Source organism: Pundamilia nyererei, unplaced genomic scaffold (assembly GCF_000239375.1).
Source record: "Pundamilia nyererei isolate P.nyererei 1_Seehausen unplaced genomic scaffold, PunNye1.0 scaffold00082, whole genome shotgun sequence".
Lineage (NCBI taxonomy): Eukaryota > Metazoa > Chordata > Actinopteri > Cichliformes > Cichlidae > Pundamilia > Pundamilia nyererei.
Window position 1 is genome coordinate 2,796,272 of NW_005187483.1, and position 21,903 is coordinate 2,818,174.

At 38.9% G+C, this 21,903-nt stretch overlaps 2 protein-coding genes across 3 annotated transcripts; one reads left to right on the forward strand and one right to left on the reverse strand.

Moving 5' to 3' along the window:
* Positions 1-714: 714 nt before the first annotated feature.
* On the reverse strand, positions 715-9,416 carry izumo1 (izumo sperm-oocyte fusion 1). The gene is made up of 11 exons (XM_013912181.1): positions 9,337-9,416; positions 8,895-8,964; positions 4,872-5,146; positions 4,643-4,717; positions 4,402-4,485; positions 4,260-4,280; positions 2,996-3,085; positions 2,619-2,746; positions 2,257-2,407; positions 1,326-1,494; positions 715-895 (listed from the first exon to the last, which is right to left on the reverse strand). Exons 3-11 carry the CDS (start codon positions 5,071-5,073, stop codon positions 814-816), a joined length of 1,002 nt encoding a protein of 333 aa, XP_013767635.1. The 5' UTR covers positions 5,074-5,146; positions 8,895-8,964; positions 9,337-9,416; the 3' UTR covers positions 715-813.
* Positions 9,343-20,734, forward strand: LOC102213400 (uncharacterized family 31 glucosidase KIAA1161-like). Of its 2 annotated transcripts, none has more exons than XM_005738268.2 (7): positions 9,343-9,444; positions 11,485-11,538; positions 11,672-11,950; positions 12,986-13,517; positions 15,424-16,228; positions 16,436-16,545; positions 18,831-20,734. In XM_005738268.2, exons 2-7 carry the CDS (start codon positions 11,513-11,515, stop codon positions 19,176-19,178), a joined length of 2,100 nt encoding a protein of 699 aa, XP_005738325.1. In that variant the 5' UTR covers positions 9,343-9,444; positions 11,485-11,512; the 3' UTR covers positions 19,179-20,734. The 2 variants fall into 2 exon arrangements, with proteins under 2 accessions (XP_005738325.1, XP_005738324.1); XM_005738267.2 differs by having other exon boundaries at positions 9,343-9,439.
* The last annotated feature ends 1,169 nt before the right edge of the window (positions 20,735-21,903 follow it).

Here is a 21,903-nt window from a genome sequence, read left to right on the forward strand (position 1 = left end):
TCGTATGCGCACAACAAGACAAGAAGGCAGCCAGAAGCAGCTAAATGATACGTGACGGACGTCGAGCACTGGCGTTGAGATCATGACCGAGCCTGTGTGAAGAGTAAACAGACTATATTTGAAACCAAAGCAGCTGATATCATCAAGTGTGGCAGAAAACAGAATGACTAAAACATGAGTAATAATGCAAATGCTAAAAAAAAGGGGGCTTTTGACCTTATTGTGTACTTCTGAATGAACAGATGAGTAACTAAACATTAGTTGAATCTTTGATGAAAACGTCTGCTCCTGGCTTTAGCCCCCTCCTTCCTCACAAGGGGATTATCCAGGATTAATTGGATGGCTGTGGTTAGTAATCTCTGAAAAACACTGCAATCCGGGAGATTTATCTCATCCCTGATTCCTCTCATAAACGCCCACGTGATAACAACATCGCTTCATTCAGGGGGAACGAGAGAAAGATAACTGTCTTCCAGTGAGCTGTTGCTTAATGTCGAGGGGTTTCTGGGGAATTTCTGCATTTCTGAGTTCAGCTGTGTTGTATAGTCTGGTTTTGTTAATCCGCAAACTTGTTTCTTGGCTGACATCACTTCGCTTGATTCCTTTTTCGCGTCTTTCAAACATGACACCCATGTGATGTTTTGCCTCATTTGCATGTCGCCAAAATGTATTCTCACTTCCACGTGATTTCTAGAAATGACATGGCACTTTCTGCTGGGAAATTTATTTCACTGCAAAACAAAACGCCAAACCTGAAGTGAAGAAAAACCTTCCTGTTATTAAAGCGTGTTTTTACTGTACTGAGTTCAGTTATCACATCATGTTTTCGGTCCCGTTTTCCTCCTTCTTCCTTCTCCTCAGTTCTGTTGCTGTTCTTTGCTGATTCATCATCACTCTACAAGAAAGGATTACACACGAAGCAATTTAGTTTCTTTTTTAATTGCTTTTTTGTTTTTAGATTGTGAAGACAGAATTACCCATTACCACGCAGAACTTGAGGTGGAAATCTAAGTTAACACCTGCTGCTAAGGTGCCGTCATCACTTCCTGGAAGAAGTGACGACACTTTCAGAGAAAACAACTTATCGCTGTAATTCACTTCAAATGTAAACAATGACCTTATTTACGTAGACTGATATTGCACATGGGATCGCTTAACAAATTATAATTCAGTCCTCAAACTGCACTCGAGCACGGCCAGTCCCTTTGTCTTGCATTATTCAGTTTGTCGTGCTCTGACTGTTCTGTGCTACCTTTTTCACCTCCACCCTTCCTGCAAACCTCTTGTCCCCTCTTTCTCCCCTCCACCCACTTTCTGTGTCTCACCTCAGGACAACTGCGAGTCCTACGCTCGCTGTCAGAGTCAAAGCCGTAACCACAGCGATGAGTGGCACAAGCAAGGCCTCCGTAGGCTGAAAAGGTGAGTAGCTGTCTCCATGAGGCAGGGAGGGCAGAGTGACTAAAGGCCAGTGAGTCTGGTGAGGCGACGATATGACTGTGAAGAAGGAGGAGAAGAAGAAATTTCCCTTGAAATTACAGTAAAGGCGGCTGGATTTGCCAGCTTTTGTTAATTTATGTACCAACCATCACTTTGCAATTTTACATTTTCTTACTTTGTTCTTTTTGTGTACTTAAACATTTACATTGCTAAGTGTCATTACACTAACGTATTATAGTATTAAAAATGGCATCAGCAGTTAATTCAAGTGTATTGACAAATAACACTACATTACTGTACCAAACTGTACCTGAATTTTCACAAAAAACTGCTGTGGTATAAGAATGAAAGCGTTTCGCAATTCTGTGGAAGTCCATAAAGAAAAAAAAAGAAACAAGAATGCAGTAAAAAGAATACGAGGAAGTCCCAATATTAAAGAGAAGAATATTACAGAAACAACAAACAAGTGTAATTAAAAAAAGCCCCAAAATATAGATACTTTTAGCACTTTTCTGAACATGCAGTAAAGTTGTTTCTTTTATAATTTACTTCTTTATTTGTTGTGTCTTAAATTACCTTTAAATTTATTTTTAGCAGCCCTCAGACCAGAATACTAAAATCTGTGACATTTACTGAGGTAAGAGACAACAGCCAACAACATTCTGTGTAAATTATTAGAACTAGATGTATATGAAATTTAGCAACTCAGAATGTAGTTAATGGTCAGTTCTATTTAATACAGCATATCTAACTGCTGGGATAGGCTCCAGCACCTGGCGAGCCTCTAAACTGGAAAAGCAGAATAAAATAGATGTGTACCAGTGAGTGGGAAAGTGGCTTGATAGAAGATGGTCCCATTTTGGGCTTGCAGGGAGCAGCGGTATGTTCCTTCTTCATCCAAACGCAGTTGATTCAAGACAATAGATGAGTCTTCTGTCACTACCAAGACACTGAAGTCACTTTCATTCATCTGTGTTTACAAATTAGGAAGGAATAGTTTCAAGTTAGGGGTGTAAAACCGTCAGACAGTAAATATGTATGATACTGTGGAGCTGAATATGGAAAGAAACCTAATACAGAGACTACAGATGAATGCAGATACTTTAAAATGTATCTATATCGAAGTATGTAGGTCTCTTAATGTTTGTGCCTTCATTTGTCATCAGTGATGGCAATGAGACCTTATCAGTCTCTGATGCTCCTGGCACCCAGGAGTAGTGGTACTCTGGTCTACCCAATAGAAGACGATGCCACGGAAGAAAACAATTTAACAAAGCCTGGCCTCCTTCCTCAGCCTGCACCGGATACTCTGGACAAAGGTTGAGAGGAGGGAGAAAGTGGGATCCTCCATTTGTCTGAATCAGGATTACTTGAATAATCTTTTTCATTAGTGTCTCACATGGACAGGCAGCAGCAGTCACTCGCGTAAGCACACATTTATACACTCGTGACATCATATATCTTTGCACTCTAAAGAACGGTGCAGTCCCAACACATAGGAATGACTCCTCCTAATCCACTCATGCATTAACACGAGAACAAATAAATTAAAATATACCACCACAGTCCTGTTGGCCAGTCGGAGAGGGACAGATGTATACTTTGTAGCGGCAAGAGACGCAATCCATTACTCTTCTAATTAGAAGCCCTGATAATGACACACAAACACACCCTCTAAAATAAATACTACATGGATATAAAATGATGTATAGCAACACAGAGAAAAAAAAATCATGCATAATACAGTTAATATATATTGCACTTATGTAAAAGGGGTTTTAGAAACTTATTTAAAACAAACACATAACACACATTACAGAATAGACACATAGGCAAAACTACAGTACGGATGACCTAAAACAGCAGATAACAACAAGTACAAAATAGAAAAAGGATATTTGAAAAGTATAAAGAGTGGAAGACTGAAGTTTAACATCAGGAAAAAAAAGGCAGGGAAACCTGATAAAAATAAAAATAAAGCCAGTAGGAAAACAGAAATGAAAACAGTTAGAAACACTTTCCATTACAAGTGTTTGAAATCAGTTCAAAATACTTTATTGTAATGGAAAGTGGGGGGGACATAACTAGAGACCTAACAGCCCCCCAGAGTGAGATGGAAATAGTGAGCACCCCCCCACACACACACACCTTACTTACTTTCCAGTGCCATTAATAAACAATAGTAATATGCTATAGGATTAGTCCCCAGACTGTGGGAGCAGGTCATATGATCTCAAAATGACCAATAAATGATTTGTATGAGTTTGATTTTATGAAGTTTGCTGATATTCGCTTTTGTAATTTTTTTTGTAGTCTTCTGGAGTCGATCCCAGCTGTCATTGAGTGAGAGTTGGGCTAACACAAAGATGAACAACCATTCATGCTCACATTTACACCTACAGTCAATGAAGAATCACCAGTTAATCTAACATGCATGTCTTTGGACTGTAGCGGGAAGGCGGAGTCCCAGAGGGAACTTCCAAAAGCACAGGAAGAACATGTTAACTCCACACAGAAAGTCCCAAACTCCCTGATGGACTAAAACTCGGGACTTTCAAGCAATGGTGCTAACCTTTCTAGCCTACATATACTGAATTGGTCCTGGCACTGATCCCTATGAGACCACACATTTTTCTGGAAAGTATGCAAATCAAACACCAAAATAAATAAATAAATGAAAAGTCATTGGTTTGTCAAATGACATCAAAAAGCATTTTACAGTTGTCTCACGTCTCTCGATCAAAATTTTACGGTCCACTGTCACTGGAACAATCTGTATGAGTCACTCTTAAAAGATCATTTGTCACAGTCTCAGTACTTACCACATATGTTGGGGCATAATTCTGAGGGAAAGAAAAAAAAGATAATAAATGATCTGAAACTAATGCATGTTTTTCACAGCGATGACTTACAAAAAGTTTATTGCCTCATACTTTGCAGAACCCCGACTGTTATGCAAATTACCACTGGGGACGAAAGCATCCAGATGTTTCTCTAAAATCTTCCTGCCTTTCTCCATGATCTGAACAGCTTCAAATGTTATAGATCCTTAAAAGACATTTTAACATGTTAATACTTTCAGTGATGATATAATGAAAAGTAATAATGGCCTTCTACATGTTGGAGTGTTTGGGTGCGTTTACAGCTACTGTTTATTTCTGAGTGGAAAGAATAAGAATGATAGATTGTTTTTTTTGTTTCTCACCAGTGAGCTTGGTTTTCAAGAAGCGATCAAATTCACTCTGGTATTCAGTTTTGGCTCTGTATAGAGTAGTGGGATCTGAGCAAAAAAACAGTGCTATTTGGTTTATTTTGATCATTTTAACTGCCTTAGACTTATATTTTAGTTTATTTATAAGTATTTATAAATTTATATTTTTGGCCTGACATTATTGGAAGAGAAGAACTACGATGTAACAGTTTCTTGATCTCACCAATGACCCCCTTTCGTTCCTGACTGGTCTCTATGTAGGTCACATAGGCTTGGTCACAAATACTTTGCAAGTCGAGCTGGTCTTGCAGAGTGGGAGCAGACAAGATGAAGTCCTCGTGCATCATTCGGATGCTGCGGTCGCACTGCAGACAGGCCCTGGCTGCAGTGACACAGCAGAGCAGGGACACCAGCATCAATGGCATCTTCCCTCTGCAGCTGAGTTTTCCTGCAGCAGAATGAGTCACTTTGGCTCCAGTGAAAGCTTCTGAAACACAGCTGCCAAATATCATTGTCCCTGTCATCACCATTTCATCTGTTGCTCTTATTGAAATGGTACTTTTACAATTACTGCTGCTGTCATACTATTACTCCTATCACATTTTCTGCTGTTTCCCTTTAACCATGATTTGGCATAGTGTTTGAACCATTCTGGCTATTTCTTTAAAATAAAAATAAATTGATGAATATGTCCTTAATAATATGAAAAATTAAAATAATTTTCATTGTTGATCGCCTGGCCAATTATTCATTAGATTAATCAGTTTAAAATAAAACTGTGAAAAGCACCTTCGAGCTTCACTAAAACCCCGACTAACAATCAAAGCCAAAGAGATTTAGCATAGTAAGACAAAGAATATCAGCATCATCACACATACAGTCATATGAAAAAGAAAGATTTCACGTGAAACTATCCAGTCCTGTGGGAAACTAAGTATACCCCATGAGTCAATAGCTTGTAGAACCACCTCAACCATAACTTGAAGTATTTGTTTTCTGTATGACTTTTTCTGGCTCTCAAATCATTGTGGAGGAATTTTTGTCCCACGCTTCTTTACAACAGTGCTTTCATTGAGGTTTGTGGGCATTTGTTAGCTCTTTTAAGGTCCTGCCACAGCATTTCAGTCTGGACTTTGCATGTCATTGCAACACCTTGCAATAGTCTATATCTTTTTTTGTCCCTCTGTTATAAATGCTGGATCCTAGACTGAACGGAGCTGAGCACGATCACCACACACAATTAAGTGGAACTGTGGTAAGGTACCAATTTGGAGTCCATGTCTTGTCCTAGCTTTTAAAAAAATAAAGCACAAAAAATGAAAACCTTGATTCTTTTTCAGCCCTTCTGTTGGAGATTTGCTGCTGTGCTTGGGATCATTGTCCTTTTGCATGACCCAGTTTTGGGCAAGCTTTAGCTATCGGACAGATGACTCTAGAATACTTTGGTATACAGAGGAGTTCATGCTTGACTAAATGACTGTAAGGTGCCCAGGGCAAAACAGCCATACATCATTTCATTTCATTTATTCATTTATAAAGCACATTTAATAACAACAGGGCGTTGACCAAAGTGCTGTACAACATAACAATTAAACAGTGACATTAACAACAACTGATAATTAAAAACAGATTAGGATAAAAGAATTGGTAACGCTCCCACAGTTTCGAAAGCCAGAGTAAAAAAATATGTTTTAAGATGCGATTTAAAAAGAGTAACAGTTGGGGCCTTTCTAATGTGGAGAGGTAGATCGTTCCACATTTTCGGTGCCACAACTGCAAATGCCCGATCTCCTCTATGAACCATCCTAGACTTATGTAAAGTAAGGAGTAGGTGATCACTTGATCGAAGGGCTCTAGAGGGCGTATACAGCTGCACAAGGTCAGACAAATAGTCCGGTGCCTGGCCATTTAGCACTTTATAAGTTAAAAGTAAGATTTTGAATTTAATTCTAAAACGCATTGGATGAATTAATTTGTTTCTCAAATGTAAGTTTGCTATCCAAGAGAACCCCCAGGTTTTTTACATGCGTTTTAACAGCACATGTTAGGTTACATAAGTCCAAATCTGGGGCATTGAAATTACAGCTTGGTCCAAAAATAATTACCTCTATTTTATCCTCGTTGAAGGTAAGAAAGTTTGAGGCCATCCAGGTTTTAACTTCGCCGAGACATTTGACTAACGATTCCATGGGCGTAGAGGTGTTTTTATTAAACCGAAGATAAATCTGGTGTCATCGGCATATGAGTGAAAGCAGATGTTATGTTTCCTAAAGATTAGGCCTAGGGGCAACATATAGATTGAAAAAAGAATTGGGCCTAATACGGATCCCTGCGGGACACCACAAGTAAAAGGAGCTGGGGAAGAAATAAAATAATCAAGGCTCACAGAAAAAGTCCTCTTGGAGAGGTACGACCTAAACCATTCCAAGGGGATACCTTTGATACCCCTCCTTCGCCATTCTTGGTAGCTGGTACGAGGTGCTTGTGCTGATATGTCGTGTTTTGGTTTTCATTAAACATGGCGCAGTGCATTATGGCCAAACATCTCCATTTTGGTGTTATCTGTCTTTGGACATGCTGTGTGCTCCCATATTCTTTTTAGAGATGGGGCTTTCACCTGGCAACCCTTCTACAGAAGTCACCTTGTTCAGTCTTCTTCTAATTGTGCTGCCATGAACTCTAACATTTAACATGCTACAGCCTGACATTTAGCCCTTGAGCTCTTTGTAGTTTCTCTGAGTTTCTCTTGCTTCGGTGTCCAATCCTATGAAGGTTGAAGCATTGTGTTAGACCGTATCTGAATGCTCCAAACTGCTAAACATTCTGCTTCCTTAGAGGTGCTCCCACTTCCTGCTGCTCAATTAATCAAGTGTTACTTAACCTCTTAATTCCTAAGGAAGCAGTAACATGCACTTCGCTTTTCCACAGGAATGCCTACAATTCTTTTCTATTCACATGACTGTGAAAAGAAATATCCATTAAACAAAGAATAACTTGCAAAATAAATAATTTTAATTCAAATTGTTTCAGGTTAACCACAGCCTTACTAAGCTGTGCATTACATTAAGAGTCACCTTTAAAGTCACTTGACTTCTAACCACTTAATAGACAAGCTCCATTTTCATTCTGTGGGCTGTTTTGAAGGTCATACACTGGGCTGGATCCTTCTGACTGGGTGTAGGGGAGCTGCATTTTCTTTCTTAAATAGAAAAATTCAAGTGCCGTCTTGTCTGACCTTGCCCTGCTGTGCTAAACTACATCCCTAGATGGTGAATTGTCTTGCCAGTGCAGATGACTCACAGGAGATGCATATATTTTTAAGCCTCTGCCTAGTACCTTCTCTATTCTTTATTATTAATATCATTTGATTTTCTCCAGGGAATATGCAGGAAATAAGGAATCAATGACTAAATACTTAAATTTCACAATACTTAAATTTCACAATTCTCTTACAAAATTGTAGTTACATAGAAATGGTTTGAGATTTCTGTTGGGGTTTTTTCATGGTGTCAGTTTCAACTGCCTTTTTTCCCCCCTGTTTTGTGTATAAAATTTGGTCTTGCTTAGAGTTTACTGTCTATGACCTCTGCCTGGAAATAAAGTCAAGGGTTGTTTTGAGTTTTATCTTTGCCTTCTCCCTTAAAGCAACCATTCCTTTGTGTCTGTTACTCTGTGTCTCCTAATTGTTTGGATTTCAGAGGCAGGTCAACATTTAAATAAATCAGAGTTAAATTTTACCTCTGCTACTTCTTTATAAACATTTTACTTTAGCTAGCCTACTAGTCAAATAGTAATCTAGTAGATTTTCACACTGGTGGTACAGCAGTCAGGCTATACAATAATATTATTATTCCAACTGAACTTCATGTACATATAAAAAAAAAGGAAAATTTTGGTTTATTTGACCAAATATAATATTTTAGCTTTTTTGTAGACAATTTTTCTCATTTATGTTTTTCTATTTTTCTTTTTTTCCCTGTCCCTTGCGCTGCTGTAACGACAGAATTTCGCCAGTGTGGTATTAAATAAAATATATGTCTACATCTCTAGTTCTCAGTTCATAGTAAACTTAAAAACATTTAGAACATCAAAGAACTCACGGATATAAAAATAAGACAAGAGTCGACTACTTCGCCATGGTCGTGTCGTCCAGCTGCCCTGCTATTCATAGCTTGTTGCTGTCACCCAGCGGTAGAAAACCTCTTACAGCCACAATAACATTATTGTTCGCTCTCGATGATCTCACCTCTGTGGTCTGTTCGGGAAGTGAGGCAGTGTACTCCAGTTGTTGTTGTCACAGGGTCGAAGACGGTAATCTGTGGTTACAAACAATCATCGTAAAAAAAATAAAAATACAAAATACTAATAATAACAATAACACACCCCCTCCAATCCTCACGCACATTCACTACAAGTTGAATGAAACGTTTGAGATTAGAATTGTTTCCACGGACAACGCTAGCACCAACAATTTGGTAAGGAAAATATAATAATTTAAAAGTAACGTTAACGATAGTCAAAATAACCCCTTCATTTTGCCTTTCTCTTGTGCGTTTCACATTGTTCGCAGCCAGCAATAAACAAATTTGAAGCTGTTTTTTGGCTCTGTGACGATATTGTTCTCACACTACATTTCCCAGAATCCTTTCGCGCTAACTTGTACACGAATGACAGATCGATTGACAAACCAGCTTCGCATTCGCTCCGTTTGGGTGGGACTACGCCTCTGTCGCTGCACCGCAGGCTTCCGCGCGCACAGACGTTGACCCCGGAGTGTGGTCAGATGTGGAGGTAAGGTGAATGTATTTTTGTGGTCGCAGCTTTATTAAGAGCAGTTAAAATGTTTTGTATGTGACACAACGTTTTTTTGCGTGTTACTGTCATGGCGAGTATAGCTTTTAATTGTGAGCACGGTCTTCTGAATCAGTTCGTGAATACTGGTAGAGCGAGTTACTGTTACGGCAATATCCCAACTCGGCGTCAACGGCCGAGTCGAGTGAGTGTTTGTTGGGGATCGATCAGATATCGGAAGTGTTTGATTAGTTGGTTACACGCCAGCTTGACGCGGGCGTGGATAGATAACGTAAACATACACGTCGTTGGACGGCGTCTGTGTCCACTGGGATCCTTTCAGAAAGTCAGATGACGACGTTTTCAGTGTTTGTTGTAATTTAGGTATTTGCCTTGAACAGTTCGTAGTCACTGTGTAGTTAATGTGCATGTTTTTAGAAACCCCTGCATAACCTGCAGTATGGAGCCTGTTGTACTGCACCGGGCCCTGTGGCCTAATTTAAAATGTTATACGTTTCATTCCGATAGCCATTAAAGATTAATATGATTGCAGCCCACAGTTTCAAGACTAATTGCTAGGTTTCTTAAAAAGCACTGATTATCTCTAACATTTTAAGACTGGTCAGCCTTCATTGTTAAGTTCCCTTAATAGAATAAATTGATTTATAATGGATCCCAAGTTGAGCTTTCTCAACTTAATTCTACATTTGAGCAATGGTACAGTTTTGTCAGTAATTACATAGAAATGAGGAACAGGATCTTCACTGGAGCGAAAGCTGACATATAGAGGAAAATGTTTCCCTGTGTCTGGAATATTTTTGCAAGATTTCGGTTCCTCCTTGCGATACTGGCATTAAATAGCATCACAATAAAAGAAGGATGTGGAGCTGAAGGATAATGTTTACCTGTGGGGAAGTTAAGTATGGTTCTGCTGGTGATGACTGCATTCTTATCAATCTGAAAACTGTGGGCTTGCTGCACTACAGCTGTTTGAGGGTTATTATTTACTCATCCCAAAGGTGCTCTTACCTGAGGTAAATGTAATTGAATCCTGCTGACTTGGTGTCTGCGCTTCCTCTGATCACAGCCTGTTTTTACAGTTTTGCTGGCTCTCTCACCATGAGTGCCTGTGCAGAGCCTGGATACCTGCCATTTACCAGATTAAAAGCCCTGTGCTCTCTCTCGCTCTCTCTCTGCTGGATGCTGTTGAACTATGCTATAATAATAAAAGCAAGTGTAGAGACAGTACAGGGCCAATACAGTAATGCTACACAAAAACAGTGTTCAGTGACAGACAATTCAAGGTAAAACAGTAACCCCTTATGCTCAAAATTGTCATCTTTAGCCTGTAACTATGCTGCTGATTGGTTGTGACTGCATCCAGATGTGATTTCTAAAACCCTGAAAGACAACTATTGTGCTTTTAAATTCTTTATTGCACATATTTCTAAATATTGTTGTTCTTTGGGAGGTATTATTTTGATGGCATGTTTTTTGTGTACTTGTCTCTGTGAGGGAAGTGTTATTGCATTTAAATTTAAATCCTGATTGCAGTGAGTTCTTCCATAATGATATTGCCCCCATCCATGAGGCAAAATCAGGTCACTAAGATGGTTTGATTGGTGTGAAAATTATGCCTTTGCAGCATGAACTAATATTTTTAATGCATCACTAAGACATTTTTGTTTTTTTTCCTGTCTACAGCGCTTTTAAGCTAACATCAGCAGTGATGGATGGATGGATGGATGGATGGATGGATGGATGGATGGATGGATGGATAGATAGATAGATAGATAGATAGATAGATAGATAGATAGCTAGCTAGCTAGCTAGCTAGCCAGTGTGATGAAGTCTGCGGTAGACTGATCAATATTTATGTCCTGCCCTCATTTACTTGTTATTCTTTTAGCACTTTAACTTGATTTAGCTTCCATTCATTATTTGATGTGATGATGATATTAATGGTGTTTTATTTCTATTGTTTTTTTTGGGTTTCTTTTACACTTGTTGTGGTTTAAACTAACATCTGTCTGTCTGTCTCACAGGAGCAGATATATCAGCCCTTTTTCAGAAATGGAGACATTCCTAAAGATTGGCAGGTAGACATCAGTTTTCCCTTCACTCCCACAGCTGCCAGTGCACAGATTTATATTTCTGTTTCAAAAGCTCTGACAGCAAGTTAAGTACAGCTGTCCATTCCTGCCACTCTTCTTCCAACCCGCACGCCTTCAGCATGTATCAAATAGTGCCGGTGGCTCCTGGGGAGCAGCAGATGGCTGGGGGACCCGGAGGCTCCCCACTTAAGAAGAAACTTTCTCATGAAGGTCGGCCACTGGTGATGGCAAGTATGTTGGGCTGTGTGCTGGTGCTAGCTGCTGTGGTCGCCTGGTGCTATTACTCAGTGTCGCTTCGTAAAACCCAGTTGTTCAAGACAGCGTTGTTAGACCTGAACAAGGATGGTTTTATTATTCACAACCAAGCTGGGGCTGTTGTCTTCACTATGGCATTCAGGTGGGTTCATATTATTGATTATTTTTAAATTAATAATTGGTAATTTGCTGATTTTTGTCTTTTTTGGACTTGTTGTCTATGCTTTTAATGCTTAGGAAACTGTACAGAGAATCATCAGATTTTTGTTTCCTTTAACAAGATACATTTTGATTAATAATTTAATTATTTGAATTGCCTGATTGCCTACTAGTCATGGTTATTTTAATGAACTAAAACTAAAGCAAAACCTAAAACTGACCTTGTTAAATAAAATAGAAATAAATACTACACTTAAAAAAAACTGTAATTAAACTGATTTTATGAACTTGGAAAACTAACTAAAAGTTAAAATAAGTTTTGGCATTTTAATTTGCTAAAATTTGTTATTACGCCTTTACAGATTTTTTAAATTTGTGCCTTTTGCATATGCCCTACATTCAGTCACTATTTAAAAGACTAAAACTAATGCTGAAACTAATAAAAACTAAAGCTAAACATTTTTATCAATAAAAGATGAATTACAAAATTTGAAATTAGAATTAGAAAATACAAAACTAAAATAACTCTGCTACTTATAAGGGTAATAAATATGACTAGTTATAATTTTATCTTACAGCTGAGATAAGGACCAAAGGAATGTCTGTGCAATCCAAATCAAGACACTCCACAAACACTTCTCTTGTGAAACTAAGTCCCAGCAAATCGTGGACTCATTGCCTTTGTAACTTCTTTTGGTCTTGACAGAGTTCTTTTTCTTTGTATCTGCTTTAAGTCTGCCTGTCTGCAGTGTTTGGATGGATGATGAAAAATCAGACGAGACAGACACATGATTACACCCTTAGGGAAGACTGTAATAGATGTGTCCTTTGCCAGCAGAGTTCATACCGACAGAAATAGCTATAGAACAATCACTCCACAGACATCTAGAACAACGGAATAGAACTTACAACATTTTCTTTGTTGTTGCACTACTACTAATTTGTTTTAAAACACAAATAATATCAACTGTGTTTAACTGGCCCCTTTGTTTTCTTTCTTTTAAACACCTAATCTTAGGTCTGGTACTCTGGATGTGGACTCTTGCTCAAAGGAGGGAGATATTCTGAGCTGCACTCAGTCGGATTCTGGCAAGCTCAACTTTTTTATCCAAACAGTTCGTCCAAAGGACACGGTGATCTGTTATCGGGTTCGCTGGGAGGAGCTGCAGAATAAGCACTTGGTAGAGCATGTCATGGCCTATAATGACTCTCATTGGTATGGAGGGGCAGAGACGGCAACACAGTACTGGCCTATCAGATTTCAGGGAGAAGAGGAACCACGACCTTTCATCACAAGTGACGTCTACTCCAATCGAAATGCTTTTGGAGGAATTCTAGAGCGGTACTGGCTGTCATCAAATGCAACTGCCATTAAGATTAACGACTCAGTACCGTTTCATTTGGGCTGGTCAGAGAAGAACAGGACACTGAGGTTCCAGGCCCGGTACCAGGACTCTCCCTTCAGACCACTAGAAAGACAGCAGACCTTTCCTGAACTCAGTTATAGAGTCTGTGTGGGGTCAGATGTCACCTCTATTCACAAGTACATGGTGAGTGTAATTATGCTGGATATTTGACAAATATTTAATAATGTTAAAAGCTGCCAATTTAAAGTGTAGTGGATATATACTCAGATGTACAACAAATAACTGGACCAGAAACACTTGTCCCATCCTGCATATGCATTTTTAATTTAATACTACTGCCATTAATTCTTTGTTCCCCTGCAGAGCAGGTTTAATCTTTAAAATTCCAGAAAATATACTTAGGTTGGGGAAATGACTCTTTGATTTACTGTTGAATTTAAGTGTCTGTTCACTTCCAAAGAAATGGAAATCCTCTAATTTTTATTGTAGTTAATTTTTAATGGAGAGAGACAGAATATCAATCAAAACCCCAGAAAAAAGGACATTACATCAAATTTACAGACTAAATTGATTTGCTTGTCATTGAGTGAAAAAGGTATTTAATCTCCTACAACCCAGCCTGAAGTCACAGTTACAGATACTCCTGATCTCAACTCACTATGTGTATAAAGCACACCTGTCCACAGAATCAATTTCTTCTCTTCCAACCTGTCCACCACCATGGGCGAGACCAAAGAGTTCTCAAAGGCTTTCAAAGATTGTTGACCTACGAAAGGCTGGTATAAGTTACAGTAGGAAGCTTGGGGAGAAGTTTACAACTGTTGGTGCAATTAGAAAAAGTATAAAATGACCATCAATGTCCTCAGCATGGAGATTTTGCCTCATGGGCGAGGACTATCATAAGAGAGGTGATGGATCACCTCAAAGCTGTGATCTGTCACCACTGGCAACACACTATGCTATAATGGATTGAAATCTTGAAGCGCCCGCAAGGTCACCTGGTCAAGAACGCAAATGTACAGGATCATCTCAAGTTTTGTAAGTGAACATCTAAATGATTGAGAGAAGGCCTGGGCAAATGCACAGTGGTCAGATGAAACTAAAATCAAGCTCTCTGGCATCAACTTTACATATCTGGGTTTGGAGGAAGAGCGATACTGGGTATGACCCAAAGAGTAGCATTCCCTACGTGAAGCATGGAGGTGGAAAGATTATGCTATGGGGCTGTTTTTCTTCTGAGAATATAGGACAACTCCATCACATTGAGGGGCCAATGGATAGGGCCATGTACTGTAAAATCTTGGATGAGAACCTACTTCCCTCAGTCAGGATACTTCGTATGGGTTGTGGATGGGTCTTCCAACATAGCATCAAGATAAAGATAGTGTGGCGAAAGAAGTACAAAACGTCAAGATTCGGCGTGGCCAGTCTTAGACTTTTATTAAAAAATTTGTGGACGGAGCTGAAGCTTCGAGTTGCCAAGTGAAGGCCAAGAAACCTAAAATATTAAGAGTGTTTCTGTAAAGATGAGTGGGCCAAAATCCCTCCTGAGATGTGTGCAAACCTGGTGAATGATGACATGACAGTGCTTTGGAGGGTTTCTCCTCCAAATACTAAGTCATATTTTTCTTGGGTATTAAGTACTTATTTCACTCTGTAACCTGCAAATCAATTTATAACTTTTATGCAGTGATTTTTTTTCAGGTTTTTTCTTTGTAAGAGAGCAAACTTATGAATTAATAATGATTTCCCCAATTGTAAATGCTTTCTTAATGAGGATATCAATATTATAATCTTATAGTGTGTTTGTAAAATCTTTAGAAAAAGTCTAAAAATTGGCTTATGTAGTTGGTTATTTCTTGACACGGAAAGCTGAAATTCTCAAGCTGTAAGGGACCAAGCAACCCCTAAACTAATTTATCTGGTTATTGTAAGGATGCCAGTAGGCATATTTCCTTACACTTGTTTAATCAAGCACAAAGCCTGTGCAGGCTTGAATGAAAGACAATAACCACACATTTAAAAACATCTCAAATCACTTACTTCATGTTCTTTTCTTTCCCCCTAATCATTCATGTTCTTTTCTCAGGTGCGCCGGTATTTCACAAAGCCTATCAAAGTCCCATCTGCTGATTTGTTCAAAAAACCAGTGTGGTCCACATGGGCTATCTACAAGACCGCTGTAACTCAGGAGAAGCTGCTGCGCTATGCCGCTGACATTACTAGGCATGGCTTCAACTGCTCCCATCTGGAGCTGGATGACCGCTACACAGCAGATTACGGAGAGTTTGACTTTGACCCGCAGAAGTTCCCCAATGCAAGCGGCATGTTTGACAAACTAAGAGAGGGCGGCTTTCAAGTTACACTCTGGACGCACCCTTTTATCAACTATGACTCCATAAATTTTGGTGCAGCTGTGGAGAAAGAGCTATTTGTCCGTGAGCCAGGCGGTGAACTGCCCGCTCTGGTTCGCTGGTGGAACGGGATTGGAGGAATCTTGGACTTCACAAACCCAGACGCTCGTGAATGGTATTCCTCAAACTTGCACATGCTCAAAAGTCGCTATGGGGTGACCTCCTTCAAGTTTGATGCAGGAGAAACGAGCTACCTGCCCCGTCAGTTTAGTACCCTGGGCCCACTGTCAAACCCTTCCACCTTCACCCGCCGCTACACAGAGATGGCTATACCATTTATGGAGCATGCTGAGCTAAGGGTTGGTTACCAGAGTCAGAACATCTCCTGCTTCTTCAGGATCATTGACAGGGACTCGGTGTGGGGTTACGAGCTCGGCCTCAAGTCCATCATCCCTACTGTTCTGACTATAGGCATTTTGGGTTACCAGTTTGTCTTACCTGATATGATAGGAGGAAATGCCTACCCGAACCATACTGCAGGTATGTGCATCTGTGTATCATCATCTTTGGATTTCATATTTCAGCTGCTGTCCTCTTGAGTAATATTTTTGGTGTTGAAAAGAGCATGAGTGCTAACGAAGAAGCTGTCTTTGTTTTGTATTGAACTTTTTAAGAGCGTTAGCTCTGTTAAAAAAACAGATTTTCTCTGATCTGGTTTTATCTGACAGTCTTTCATCTGTGTTTAAGGTGGGTTAAATGGTCTGCCAGACAGAGAACTGTACATCAGATGGTTGGAGCTGTCTGCCTTTATGCCCGCCATGCAGTTCTCCATACCTCCATGGGCTTATGACAATGAGGTAAGCCAAATAAAGCAAGCGATGAATTTTAGATGTAGAAAAGTATTTTACAGTGTGTAGCCTCTTAGCTTTTCCTGCATTTAAATTTACTAAATTGTGTGTGTGTGTACATCACACATACTCACTTTTGCAACATTTGTAATAGGGTTTGTAACAATTTTGCAACACATTTTACAGTTGGTGTAAAAATGATCTTTCTTCTTCTATCAGTATCAGTAGTGCAAAATACTAATTACAGATTAAATAATGAACGGGACGCTTAAACTTAACCTTTACATTACCGTGAAGCGGCTGTTTGTTTGCTTGTAGAGAAATGACAGAATAATTGTTGCTTCAAATTCTTTTTGGTGTGTTTGAAAACTACCACAGGAGGGCGCCAAAGGGCCACATACATAAAAATATAGGAGGGGCTGGGCCACTTACTAGAAATTAGGTATATAACCTTAACTTTAGTGTATTAAAGTTAGAAAAAACACTTAAAAGTGGTCGAATATGTTATATTGTTGAATATAATTAAAGACAAAACTGCCTTCATCACAACTTTCCATAAATGGATCTTTATTGATTTATTCAGAAAAGGCTTTGGTAGCTCATTCTCAGAACAGCAGCCTCAGATTTCTTCTTAGACAGAAGATTTACAGTACAGAGAAAAAACAATAAAGGGGAAAATGGGACGGGTACATTTCAAGTTTGTTATTTAAGTTATTAGGCTTAGCAACACACCTATTAACGTTCGTTTGAAACCGTTATCAACATTAACAGACTGAACTGGACTTAATAACAGGAGTGCACGAAAAAAATACTGTTGCTGACCCTGCAGGAGAGCTACCCTTTGCTTTAATTTCTGCACTCGATCAGCACCAGTGTAGGATGCATAGGCCTGATGTTTGGTTTCATAATGACGTTGTACATTATACTCTTTCATAACTGCCACAGTTTCAGTGCAGATCAAACTTCCCCTTGAATTCTATGAAGAAATATTCACTCTCTCACTATGTCTGAATATTTCTGCATTCACTTTCTACCTTTCGCTTCTTTGGTTCTCTAATTTCCCCATGCTATTTGCAGAAATGGAAACTCACACCGTAACTAGTCTCGCATCAAAATGTTATTCAGCTCTTCTGCGGAAGTAAAGAGTTTAAACTTGGACTCTTATGTTTACGACTGTATGAGTACCTTCTTCCAGTCATCTTTAGTCCAGTGTTTGTGCTTGTTGGCAAATCTGAAACGCTTCTGTTTGCAGCGCTCAGTAATTCCTTCCTATTTGTTCAGTCGTCAGTTTATGGTCATTCTGGAAACCTCATACTCTGATCTAGAAGCATTTATCGCTGCCTGAAAATCAGCAGTGGTCTGCTTTTTGTCTATAGCACTTAAAATCTTGAGGTGCCTTTCATCTACTTCAGTCAGCTTTTCTTTTCTGCCTCTTCCTTGACACATTTTCTAGGTACCAGTCTTTTCAGTTCATGACATACTTGACCACACTGTGGGAACACTGTGAGTCCTGACCTATTTGTTTTAGGCCATCCAGCATAATGAAATGCTTTAATGTGGTCTCTTTACTTTTCTTATGATCACTCCATGTGGTAAGATCTTGTATAGAGTGGGTGGTGTTGTAATACATGTAGCATGTAGTGTACCATGATAGAAATTTAAAAAAAAAAAGTAAAAACAAATAACAATACAGCAGCAAAAACAGTTAGTAGTTTTTTTTTCCAAGTCCTCCTACTGGACACCAAAAATCTCTCTCTCAGGATGACAGAGAAGAATGCCCAGATAAGATTTATACTTCTAACAGCAGTTTTGCACTTTAGAGATGTAAACATGGTTTCAGAAAGATTAATTTCTAAAAAGCATTCCAGATCATGCCCTCTGACTGTCCAGCTATAAGACCACGTGGGCTCCGAGTTGATTTTAATATAAAAATACTCATCCAAGTCAACTTACCCTGTACACAAGGTTTAGAAGCTTTAAACATTTTCTTGTGTCTCTCAGGCTTAGTGAATGTTGCCTTACCTTCTTCTGACCCCCGTACACTGTAAAGCGCTAAAGAAAATCAGATTTTTCTCAAAAAAAAAAAAAGAATAAATAAAATGCCATTTTCATTAACAAATATTTCTCCTAGAAAATATACAAGTACTGATCACAAGTCAAAAACAATAAGTCAGTTCTTTTTCTATGTGCTTTGATGCATAAATTGAAGCAGGACGTGTGGATGGTTTTATTACTCTGCTGTCTGTTAGGTGGCATCTGCTCCATGCTAACTCAATGTCTTTGTGCATCTGCAGGTGGTAAAGATAGCACAGAAGTTCACAGGGCTCCATGAAACTCTGGTGGCACCAAAAGTTCTTGAATTGGCACACGTGGTTCTTGATACAGGAGACCCAATCATAAGGCCCCTCTGGTGGATTGCCAATGATGATGAGGCTGCCTATAAGATCGACTCCCAGTTCCTGATTGGGGATGACCTCATGGTGGCGCCAGTGTTGGAGCCAGGAAAGCAAGAGAGGGATATCTACTTGCCTGCAGGACGATGGAAAAGCTACAAGGGGGAACATTATGATAAAGGTCCCATGTACCTAACTGATTACCCTGTGGACCTGGATGAGATCGCTTTCTTTACAAGGGTTCTTTGAAGGCATTAAAGAATTGAAAACCGGACTGACACACACACGCACGCGTCCGCACACATTAGTTTGAGCACACATGCCAAGTAAAAGCAGGGAGGCACCACCAGAAGCTTGAGTTGAGAGTAGAGTGACATTTTAATGAAGATTAACCTCATGTCTCTTCCATCCTGCTCTTTGTCAGGACTTCTGCCTGCAGATTAAAACCCTCCGCCCAAAGAATTAGAATTACCTTCTAATTCTCATTTTGCATCCTTAAGCTAATCCTCATCCTTGTGTGCCTTTCACAGCCAATAGAAGATCCGATCTGTGATTGTATCATCACCATTTTTAGCCTTAGTGGCCATCTAATACTGCGTTTGTTTGTTTTTTCTCAAAGCCCAAAGCTCTACAGCAAGCATGGCGGCAGTTTTGGGTTAATATTATTTCCATTAGCTTATTAATAGAAGTAACTGTACCATTTAGGGGGTCTTTTTGGGGGTGACTGGGTTAGGCAATAAAAAAATGCACTATAGCCATACTTAAGTCTGTGTTTTTAACTTTTTAAGCTAACATGCATTAATTTGCATTGCACTGACATCTACATTTTACAGTCTTTTGATTAATTGCTCTTTATATTTATTAATTTTTATTTGTGGATACTGTTGGATGTTTTTAAATATGCACGATTCTGGGGATGAATAAAGGGGTTAACAATAAGCTGCAAATACTTTTATGTCAGTAAGTCCCATAACCTATAGTGCCATTATATTATTTTAGTGCCAAAATCTACTGCTTTATGCTTTTTATTAAAAAAGTCTGCACAAGTCAACTTAACTGCTCAGGGTACATTTAAAAGATATTTATTATTGATCCACAGTAATATATTTGTTATACATTACTGTGCAAAAGTCTTGCACCGCTTCTCATTGTCTTATTTTAATTCGAAGGAGCCAAACTTTCTTGCAATTTTTAAGTGTTTTTTGGGCAATAGTTGTCCAGGCTTGTCTGAAGGTCTTTCAGATTTTTTTTTTTCTATGGATTTTGGCTTTTACTTGTTTTCAGCCCAAGTCGTGTAGCTGACTATTTTTAGATGAGTGTTTATTGTTTGCGAAGCCACTTAACACTGACCTATGAATAACTAGAGCTTAAAGGAAGACACCTAACACAAGGGATGAACTACTGTTGTGTTTATCACAGACAACTTTGTAAGGAACCAATTTTAAACTGTATCTTAGGGACTGTTTTGCTACCAGCCGGTCTCAAAAACATATAAATATTTCCGTTTTTGTTTTTTTTAGCAGAATCAACAAAAATCCAAGGTTTACACAGTTTGACAGGCATAAAATTTTATTTTTGCACCACCAAGGTTATAAGAGAAAACTTGGTACTTGGTGGTGTGCGGTGTGTCCGTAAAAACATTAAGGGAAACTGGACAATCGGACAAAAGAAATTACAGACATAAATAGCTGTCGGCAGCGGATGAACAATCTCTGTTTCTTAAGTTGTGTCCTTAAGAAATTTGTGCTTCATTTCATCTACTGTTCACTCAGGCCTTATCAGAAATGGTCTCAGTAAAAGGGTGGCTGTCAAGAAGCCATTCTTAAGCAAGAGAAATAGGGAGAAAAGGCTGAGGTGTGTCTAATTACAAAAGAATTGGACTGAAAATCAGTGGCAATCTGACGGAGTGATGAATCCAAATTTTTTGGGGGCGATCAAATCATCAACGGTATTTACGGATGAGGTGAAGACAGAGTACAATGGCGAGTGTCTATAGCACAGTCAAGTCACTGTCAGGGTTGGGGGATATATTTTAGCCAGTAGTGTTGGGGATCAGCAGACTACTTAAAGAAATGACACAAAAGCTTACCTAAGAGAGTTCAGGCGGTGTTAAAGAATAAAGGTGGTCGTACCAAATACTGACTTTCAAACTTAGTAGAATTGTACAAACTCTGTTTTTGCCGTATTTGTTGGTTTTTCTCTGTATGTTTGCAAATTTCAGTAAATTGCTGTCCTATTTCCTAATCATAACTTTAAAATAAAGAGAAATGAGGGGTGGCTCAAGACTTTTGCACAGCACTCTATTATTATAACTGATTTACCTTGTAAAACAGTTATTATTCTCAAAGATGCCATATATTAGTGTGCCATCTATGTCTGCCTTGTGGCTTCATTTGCCTTATTAGCTAATCTATGGTATGCCAACCTTAGCAAAGAGAACCAGAGGGATAAAACACATTTCTACATACATTGATGTTTTTAATGCAGTGTTTCAAAGCAGTGACATTGCAAAGCGCATGAAGAGTTTAAATGTTTGTCTGCTCTTTCATAGTGATTGCCAGCATGAGAGTAAAGCACACCAAGTAATTTGAATGCCTTGCTTGAAAATAATGAAAACAGCCGTGTTATTATATATGAATTTGTCTTGGAATTACAGCAACTTACAAATGATAAATCCTATAAATTGGCCGTGTTTAAGTTTTTTTTTTCTTGCATTCTTGATCCTACCACAAGAAATGTTAAAATTTTACATAGAATGGTTTTTACTGACACAGTACACAGCAGCATTTCTTCAAACGAATAAGTAAATGGATGCATACATAATTTCGTTCTTCTTTTTAGTAACCTTACTTTGTCATCTTTGTTGTGAAACCAGGAAAGCTTGTGTGAGATTGTGTGAGAATCTAACCTATGTTAAATAGGTTAGATCGCAAAATGTAAAATATAACATGTATCTATGAAGGGTTTTAAAAGG

Coding starts and splice junctions, on each gene's coding strand:
- izumo1 (XM_013912181.1), bottom strand. CDS start 5,073: ATGCCATTGATGCTGGTGTCCCTGCTCTGCTGTGTCACTGCAGCCAGG. Junction 4,718..4,871: donor GGAACGAAAGGGGGTCATTG/GTGAGATCAAGA, acceptor TTTTTTGCTCAG/ATCCCACTACTCTATACAGA. Junction 896..1,325: donor GGACTCGCAGTTGTCCTGAG/GTGAGACACAGA, acceptor CCTTTCTTGTAG/AGTGATGATGAATCAGCAAA.
- LOC102213400 (XM_005738267.2), top strand. Junction 13,518..15,423: donor CCTCTATTCACAAGTACATG/GTGAGTGTAATT, acceptor TTCTTTTCTCAG/GTGCGCCGGTATTTCACAAA. Junction 16,546..18,830: donor CATGGGCTTATGACAATGAG/GTAAGCCAAATA, acceptor GTGCATCTGCAG/GTGGTAAAGATAGCACAGAA.